The sequence below is a fragment of the Colobus angolensis genome, unplaced genomic scaffold, assembly GCF_000951035.1.
Source record: "Colobus angolensis palliatus isolate OR3802 unplaced genomic scaffold, Cang.pa_1.0 Scaffold19, whole genome shotgun sequence".
In the NCBI taxonomy this organism is placed as follows: Eukaryota; Metazoa; Chordata; class Mammalia; order Primates; family Cercopithecidae; genus Colobus; species Colobus angolensis.
In genome coordinates this window covers 5,847,609-5,857,119 of record NW_012115043.1, presented here as the reverse complement: position 1 = coordinate 5,857,119, position 9,511 = coordinate 5,847,609, and the positions used below count along the sequence as shown (strand labels likewise).

Here is a 9,511-nt window from a genome sequence, read left to right as displayed (position 1 = left end):
TGGTCTCGATCTCCTGACCTCATGATCCACCCGTCTCGGCCTCTCAAAGTGCTGGGATTACAGGCTTGAGCCACCGCGCCCGGCCTGGTTTTTTTTTTTTTTTGAGACAAGGTCTCACTCTGTTGCCTGGGCTGGAGTGCAGTGGTGCAATCTTGGCTTATTGTGATCTCCACCCCCCAGGTTCAAGCCATTCTCATGCCTCAGCCTCCTGAGTAGCTAGGATTATAGGAGTACACCACGACAAACAGCTAATTTTTGTATTTTTAGTAGAGATGGGGTTTTGCCATGTTGGCCAGGCTGGTCTCGAACCTCTGGCCTCAAGTGATCCTCACACCTCAGCCTCCCAAAGTGCTGCGATTACAGGCGTGTGCCACCCCACCCGGAGTGTTTTTTGTTTGTTTGTTTTTTAGATAGGGTCTTGTTCTGTTGGCCAGGCTGGAGTGGTGTGGCTTACTGCAGCCTCTGCCTCCTGGGTTCAAGGGATTCTCCTGCCTCAGCCTCCTGAGTAGCTGGGGTTACAGGTGCACGCCACCATACCCAGCTAATTTTTGTATTTTTAGTAGAGACAGGGTTTCACCATATTGGCTGCTGGCCAGGCTTTTATTTTTCATTTTTATTTTTATTTTTTTTTTGAGACGGAGTCTCGCTCTGTCGCCCAGGCTGGAGTGCAGTGGCCGGATCTCAACATATATATATATATGTATTTTTGAAATGGTATCTCGCTCTGTTGCCAGGCTGGGGTGCGGTGGCGCAATCTCAGCTCACTGCAACCTCCACCTCCCAGGTTCAAGCGATTATCCTGCCTCAGCCTCCGGAGTAGCTGGGATTACAGGTGCATGCCACTATGCCTGGCTAGTTTTTGTGTTTTTAGTAGAGATGTGGTTTCACCATGTTGGCCAGACTGGTCTCGAACTCCTGACCTAAGGTGATTGCCTGCCTCATCCTCCCAAAGTGCTGGGATTACAGGCGTGAGCCACTGCGCCTGGCAGAAGGGTCTTGAATGTCAGACAGAATTTGTATTTGATTAGGGACTAGAGCACCACTTGAAGTTTGGCAGGAAATAATTAGCTTGCCAGGCTGGGCACGGTGGCTCATGCCTATAATCCCAGTACTTTGGGAGGCTGAGGCACCTCTCAAAGTGCTGGGATTACAGGTGTGAGCCACCTCGTCTGGCGTGAAAGCTAATTTAAAAAAAAAATGTATTTTGAGACAAGGTCTGGCTCTATCACCCAGGCTGGAGTGCAGTAGTGTGATCTCAGCTCACTGCAGCCTCTGCCTCCAAGGCTCAAGCGATCCTCTCACCTCAGCCTCCCGAGTAGCCAGAACTACAGGTGCACATCACCACACCCGGGTAGTTTTTTGTATTTTTGTAGAGACAGGGGTTTCACCATGTTGCCCAGGCTGGCCTCAAACTTGTGAGCTCAAGCAATCTGCCCACCTCAGCTTCCCAAAGTGCTAGGACTGCAGGCATGAGCCACTGTGCCAGGTGAAAGCTGATTTTTGATAGGCCAAGGTAATCTATAAAATTTCCCAGCCATAGTGTTATAAATAGATCATATGTATAATGAGATACTAACTTCTTTAAAGTTGAGGTGGGCCTGGAGAGTCACTTCTGGCTACAAGCAGCCTTAACAGCTTACCCCAGTGTGCACGTTTATCCTTGTGTCATACGAGTATCTCTTTTTGTGTTACAAGATGAAAAGGTTAGGAAGCACTCATCTACAGCAGTCCCTTACTTTTTATTTTTTTGAGACAGAGTCTCACACTGTTCCCCAGGCTAGAGAGCAGTGGTGTGATCTTGGTTCACTGCAACCTCTGCCTCCGGGGCTCAACCGATTCTGCCTCAGTCTCCTGAGTAGCTGGGATCACAGGCATGTGCCACCATGCCCGGCTAATTTTTGTGTTTTTAGTATACAAAAATTCATTCACTATGTTGGCTAGGCTGGTCTTGAACTCCTGACTTCAAGTGATCTCCCTGTCTCAGCCTCCCAAAGTGCTAGGATTACAGGCGTGAGCCACCGCACCCGGCCTAGCAGTCCCTTATTTTAAACTCATTTTTATTCCTAATAATTTTTGTATACAAAATAAAAGTTTAAGACCCTAATACAGCTGTGGTTCTTAACTTTTTTGGGGTCATTATCCCTTTGAATATTTGATAACGCCAAGAGCCTATCTCCAGAATAATACACTACTACTTTTCATGCAATATTTCACACACAACTTGAGGGTTACAGAATCCAGATTAAGTATCTGTTCTGGAAGGATTATCACACAAACCCATTTACTTATTTCAGAGGGGTTCATCTGCCTCCTCTCTGCCCTTTCTCTAATAAAACTTCAAAAAAAAACCCAGAATATTGTCAGGCCAGGTGTGGTGGCTCACGCCTGTAATCCCAGCACTTTGGGAGGCCAAGGCAGGCACATCATCTGAGCTCATGACAGACTTCGAGAACAGCCTGGCCAACATAGTGAAACCCTGTCTCTACATTAGCCAGGTGTGGTGGCAGGCACCTGTAATCCCAGCTACTTGGGAGGCTGGGGCAGGAGAATCGCTTGAACCTGGGCAGGGGAGGTTGTAGTGCACCAAGATTGCACCACTACACTCCAGCCTGGGTGACAGAACAAGACTCCACCTAAAACAAAAACAAAAACAAAAACAAAAAAACCCAGAAACCTCTGAAATACATAGTACATTAAACTCCCTCAAAGTTTCCTGGGCAGTAGGGACCAGGCGTGGTGACTCATGCCTGTAATCCCAGCACTTTGGGAGGCCAAGGCGGGTGGATCACGAGGTCAGACGTCAGGAGATCAAGACCATCCCGGCTAACACAGTGAAACCCGATCTCTACTAAAAATACAAAAAATTAGCCAGGCGTGGTGGTGGGTGCCTGTAGTCCCAGCTACTTGGGAGGCTGAGGCAAGAGAATGGTGTGAACTTGGAAGGCAGAGCTTGCAGTGAGCCAAGATTGTGCCACTGCACTTCTGCCTGGGCGACAGTGCGAGACTGTCTCAAAAAAAAAAAAAAAAAAATTTCCTAGGCGGCATGCAGAAGCCACTATCAACTCTAGGTGGTATTCCCACAAACCCCCAGCTGCTCGGGGGTGGAGGTTGGGGTAGGGGGATATGCTCCTCACTGGCTGTAAGCACCATTTACCCATGTAGTATCAACCACTGGTTGTTGGAAACCACTTGCAGATAGAAAGCAGTTCTCTGCACACCTCCCATTAGGCTTGGATGCATTTTGGTTAGTGCTTATACTAAAACCCCCATGTAATCCTTTATACTGCAGTCTCTCTTCTCCACTGCAAGCACATGACCTTGTTCATGTGTATTAGTCACTCCATAGTTGTCACTAATCAAGGCAAGGTTGTACATTTCCCATGGGCAAATGGGAGAAAAAGGAACATTTAAATCAGTTAATTTCAGCAGCATCTTTATTGCAACAAAGAACCTGTAATAAAATGCAACAAAACTAATGTTTCACTTTACATGATTAAAAGCCATATACCTAAAAATGAGAAAACCCATAAGCTTACTGGAGTGAGACATGCAATTCTTTTTATACAAGTCAATGCTTAAAACAGCAGGCACTTTATGTTCTAAAATTAAACACCTGAACTCCAATTTTGCTGAATACAACATAAATTTGTTTTGGGGTTACTTAAAAACCTACATACAAACACTACTTTTTCTTTACCTGTAAAGGACTTACGAAACGACTACCTAGAGCCCAGCACCTTGCACTAACATCTCCATATTTGAGGCTGGAAGATGGATAGGTGAGGGTGGGAAGGTGGGAGTCAAAAAAGTTTTCTTTCTCCTTTATATCTGCTGGGAATAGACACTCACCTTATATAGTTTAGAAATGGCCATGTCTCTTTTCTTACATCAAATAGCTATAAGATGGGCTCCCAGGTGTAAGCAAGCACTCTACTCTATATTCCAATCCTCAAACTCCCCACTATACCAAGGAAGACCCATTTAGTGCAATGAGTTTAATTAACTTCAGAATGTCATATACTAATTAGAAGTACTGCTTCATTAATAAGCATGCTTAGCATTTACTTTGGAATGGAAAAACTAACCATTTTTATGTGGTTACCTTTAAAATGTTTTATACGAATATATTAATAAATATTTCTTTAAAAATTTACCTTTTCTATATATCATTTAACTACCATGAGGCAGGACACCTGGCTGGAGTCCAGCACCAACTGGCTACTAACTGGCTGTGGTCACGGGTATATTTCCTCCTCTCTCTCTAGCATGTAGGTTGTTCTTCTAACAAATGAGAATATTAGATTAGATTAAATCAAAGATTGATTCCATCTTGGAAAATGCATGATTTAATAATGAGAAATCTTACAGGAATCATTCCACCTGAAGAGAACTATGCTATAGAAAGGCGGGCTATACTATCTGGAAGGAATAAAACAAGTAGTAAAAAAAAAAAAAAAAAGTAAGCATCGGTATCAACATTGCATTTTTTAAAAAGGTAATGCATGCATTGTGACCTAATCCTCTTGTATGAGGCTTTGGAAAAGAACCAGGAATGGCATAAAGAGAAAAACTTTTATTCCAAAATTAATCCAGACAAACGGGATAGAAACAAAGTAAACATCTCCTGCTGCTTTCAGAGTGAGAAGGGCCAAACAGTTACCACAGATGAGCAGCTTCATGGACTACTGTTTAGGTTCTTGTGAATCAGTCCAGTGTAAAAAATCACCTATTATTAATCCAACTCCATTCTCTATTAGAAGAGTTTCTTAAAGTAGTCCATAGATGACTTACTGTAGGATCGCCTGGAAAGCTTGTTAGAAATGCACATTCCTGGTGTCTACCCAAATCAATGGAATACAAATTTTTATTTATTTATTTATTTTGAGGCATAGTCTCACTCTGTCGCCCAGACTGGACTACAGTGGCGCCATCTCAGCTCACTGCAACTTCCGCCTCCTAGGTTCAAGCGATTCTCCTGCCTCAGCCTCCCGAGTAGGTTCAGGATTATAGGCACACGCCATCATGCCCGGCTAATTTTTTTGTATTTCTAGTAGAGACGGGGTTTCACCATGTTGACCAAGGTGGTCTTGATCTCCTGACTTCAAGTGATTCACCCGCCTTGGTCTCCCAAAGTGCTAGGATTACAGGTGTGAGCCACCATGCCTAGCCTGGGAATACATACTTTTAAGAGTGAGATTCAAAACTCTACATTTCTTTTAGTAAGTATCCCAGATGAATCTTAGATTTTGAGTTCCACTACTCTAAAATGCTCAGGTAACTATCCCTCTTGATGGTTGTTCAAGTGTACACATTTATCAAGTCTTTAAAAACACAGTATGATATTATGTAACCTAGTGCTTTTTGGCTCCCACTAAACTGTTGCTACTTTTATATATTCTTGCGGTTTAAGCTGTTACCCATACTCATGGGGTACAAACTTTTAGTTAGATTTCTACTGATTGCCTCAACTGACTACGATATTTTCCACACTGGTTGTAAAAAGCAAATTCAGTCAAACTGTCTTTCTGCAAGTGAATTCATTCAGGTATTTTTTCCCGCTAAAGCAGCAGAATGGCATTTAAGTGACTGGGAGTGATAATAGAAACATTCTTTGTGATAGGAGGAAAGGAGAAAGCAACATGCAAAAGGAAAACACCAGTGAATTCAAGAGTACATGAAGTTTTCTAAGTTTGTTTCAGCAAAATAAAAGATGCCATTTTGAAGAAACAGCCTTAATGGGTGAAAGGTTTCAATGGAGTAGCTGCTTAAAAGCTACTGTATACCATTTCTACTTTATATTGCATATAAGGATAGATCCTTTGAGGCCAATTAGTCCAAACAAAACAAAACAAAACAAAACAAAACACCCTCCACAGTCAGATATATACTTAAAGGGGAAAAATACTTTCTTGGGGAAGAAAGTTACCCAAATCAATTTAATTTAGCATTGAAAATATATATAAACAAATTTTGGCATGGGAAAATATCAAACATGAAAAGCAATACATATACAGATAATAAGAAAAAGTGTGGTATCTATTATACAGTATAAACACAAACAGCAAAACCCAATACCTTTCCCAACGACAGAACCACCACGTCATCCTGCCATTTCTGGGCTTTCCCTACCTCCCACTTGGTGTCAATGAAGTCCACCTCTTACCAGTAGTCACCAACCTTACTAATGAAGGCTGTGCTCTCTATGGGGAAATCTACTCTCTCTGTAGTGATGAGAAAGAAATATAGCAAATTTTCTTGGAGTGTTGTTTAAAAGTATTGGTAATAACTTTCTAAACACTGAAGTGTGCAATAAAAAGCATCAAACTCATAGATGCCTTCCCTGCCACTGGTGTCAACGTGACCGATCTAGCACCCCAAGACTCTAACAGGGCAGATCTCAATTAGCACCTGAAAGCCTATGAGCTCTCTTCATAGCTAAATCCAGTGCTAAACCAAGAAAAGTTCATGATCATTCAAGAAAACTGTTTATAGGCTTTAAACACCAAAAAAAAGAGAGCCATGGCTTGCCAGGGATTAGTTTATGGTAAAGAGGTTATCTGTAAACATTTGTATTTTAAGCTTACAATATCTAAATTATGTTCAAATAATTTTAAAAGGATAAAGTTTAAATGTGTAGGATTTCTAAACCTAAGAGGAAAAAAAAGAATTATAAAAGTAACTCTAAGGAACTCTTCCTCCCCTGAATCATGTTACTCTGTAGCTGTGCTGGCAAGACAGTGATTTATTGATTCTGGTTTCCTTAATATTCTAGTTGTTTAAATTTCAGTTTCCAAACATTTTCCTGAGTCTTTTTGTTAAAACTACTTCTGCTTAGTTTTTAATCAGGCCCTCACCACCTCTTCTCTCTGTCATTTCCCAAACCCAGGACTCCCCAACCCACTGTGATTCCCTTCAATCTCCTTAAAATTCTAGAATATTTTAATAAGGAAATTCCACATGGAAACTGGCACCACTAAATTTTCTGAAGAATTCTAGAGAATGTGTACTTTTTCCTTTTCTTAAAGGAAAAAAAAAAAACCAAAAAACAAAACTTGCCTGCAAATATTTAAGCTCTAATCATTTGATTAAAAATTCTCTGCCTGTAATTATCAGTATCATGACTAATTAAATCCATGCTACATATACAGTTACTAGCCTTTATGCAAAAGGAAAAGCCCACTCCGTTAATATCATCAAAGAAAAATGAGTATTATTTATACTAGATACAGATTAATTGGCTAAAAACTGGTCAGTGCCAAAACAAGTGTCTTTAGGAGGCCACTAAGTTATCCTTGAAAAATCAATAATGAATGACTGGTTAAGTCAAGTTTAATAGTTATTAGTTCATAACATGCTGGATATGCCCAAGCAATGAAGCATAAGCTATTCAATTACATTTAAGTGCTATCAAATCTGTAACTAGTCAGAGATTCTGGAACTGAACCAAACCAATCACTAATATCATATTTTAACAAACTCAAAAGTATACTGTAAAAATACACTAATTAAGTTCATGAAGTTTATAATACTATTAAAAGTGAAAATAGGGTAGTATGAATACATGGTGTTAATGCCTTTTTTTTTTTTTTAAGTAATTCTCATGGTATTGCTGGGTCTCTCAGGAATATGTATCATTTGATTTTGAGCATGTGGGGTTACGGTATTAGATTACTACCACAAACTGTAGACCCCTGCATGGCACCACATTTATTTTCAGGAGTAGATGTTATGTGGCAGGTATCAAAGTGTGATGATCAATTCTGTGTTTTCTATTGATTAAACCTCCTCATTTGGTTAAATAGCCAGTGTATACCAGAGAGTTCTATACAGGTCAAAATTATATCACTTTTAGAGCAGCAATACGTGATCCAAGGTTTTCTTGAAGGTAGTGCAAAAGATGCAGTTCATAATGTTCTCCAGATTCAGGAACTCTTATGCTGTGTCTCTCCTGAGGATAGATCTTACCAACAACAAAAAATAAAGATACCAAAAAAAAAAAAAAAAGAATTTAGTAACACATCCTCTTCCAAAGCTTTCCAGAGATTTTAAACAGGATTAATAATATGAATCACAGCCTCTATGCAATATTGTAGAATAAATCCTATATAAACGCTCCTCTCATCTTATGATTTCCTTATTAAAATTAGGCTTAATGATGGATTTACCAGTAGACCAATGGTTTGTTCTCTAAGTGTGGTCTATAGACTTTCAGAGGTCTCTGAAAGCTTTTCAAGGGATACAAACGGTCAAAACTACTTTTAGAACAACACAAAGACACTATTTGCCTTTACTTGTTGTGTCAGCATTTACAGTGATGATGCAAAAGCAAAGGTGAGTAAGCTGGGTAGCATGAATCAACGCACTATCATTAAACTGCACTAGAAGTCACAGTATTCCTCACCACCACACACTTCCAATAAAAAAGAAAAATGTCAGTTTCAATTAAGTAGCGGTAAAAATTAGAATTTATTAAGTTACAACCTTTGAGTAGAAGTCTTTAATATTCTGTGTTTATGAAATGGGCATGCATAAAGCACCTGTGCTACAGGATGTCTCAAGGAAAAGTACTAGTGTGAATGAGTCACAAGCTGAACTGCTGCTTTTTAAATGGAACTCCATTTTTAACTTCAAAGAATGACTGACAACTATGGTTATTTAGGGTATCCAGTAAATATTTTCTCAAAAGTGAATGAAGTGAGCTGGCCACTTCACGGACAACACTGACAGTATTTGTTGCCAATGATAAAATCTGGGCTTTTGAGTTAGAATTTTGGAAAACTTGCATCTACTACTATTAACTAATGAGTTTCCCAATACTTACACACTTTTCTGATGAGATCAGTGGTAATATAACTATATGTGATTTTTAAAATATTGTACAATAAAAGGCATCAACATTTGAAAGACTGGAATAACACAGTGAGCCACTATTTTCCAGATGGTTAATGCATGGTAAAAGATCCATTTGAAGCATAAGATCTACACTTTAATGTAACAGAATATGAAGTTTATATATATCACTTCAGATTCCACACTAAAACCTAGCTTTAAGTCAGATGCAGGAGCCCATTCCCTGTAGTCTCAACTACTTGGGAGGCTGAGGTGGGAGGATTGCTTGACCCCAGGAGTTTGAAACTAGCCCAGGAATCATAGTAAGACTTCAATTAAAAAAAAAAAAATTAAAAAACAACAAAAAATTCATTGGCTGGCCATGGTAGCTCACCTTGCAATCCTAGCACTTTGGGAGGCTGAGGTGGGAGGATCACTTGAGTTTAGGAGTTTGAGATCAGCCTGGGCAACTTAGTGACACCCATCTCTTATTTATTTTTAAAAATATATTTAGGCCGGGCGCAGTGGCTCACGCCTGTAATCCCAGCACTTTGGAAGGCCGAGGCCGGTGGATCACGAGGTCAGAAGATCGAGACCATCCTGGCTAACACAGTGAAACCCCGTCTCTACTAAAAATACAAAACATTAGCCAGGCCTGGTGGTGGGCGCCTGCAGTCCCAGG

At 40.3% G+C, this 9,511-nt stretch overlaps 1 protein-coding gene across 2 annotated transcripts in view; it reads right to left on the bottom strand.

Annotated features, from left to right (window-relative positions):
• Nucleotides 1-5,883: 5,883 nt before the first annotated feature.
• LOC105510542 (dipeptidyl peptidase 8) overlaps nt 5,884-9,511 on the bottom strand; it is a 55,763-nt gene continuing 52,135 nt past the window's right edge. For both annotated transcript variants that reach the window (XM_011940387.1, XM_011940388.1), the window contains one exon: nt 5,884-7,960. In XM_011940387.1, coding sequence (XP_011795777.1) covers nt 7,838-7,960 — 123 coding nt within the window. In that variant the 3' untranslated portion in view covers nt 5,884-7,837. The remainder of the gene's footprint in view (nt 7,961-9,511) is intronic.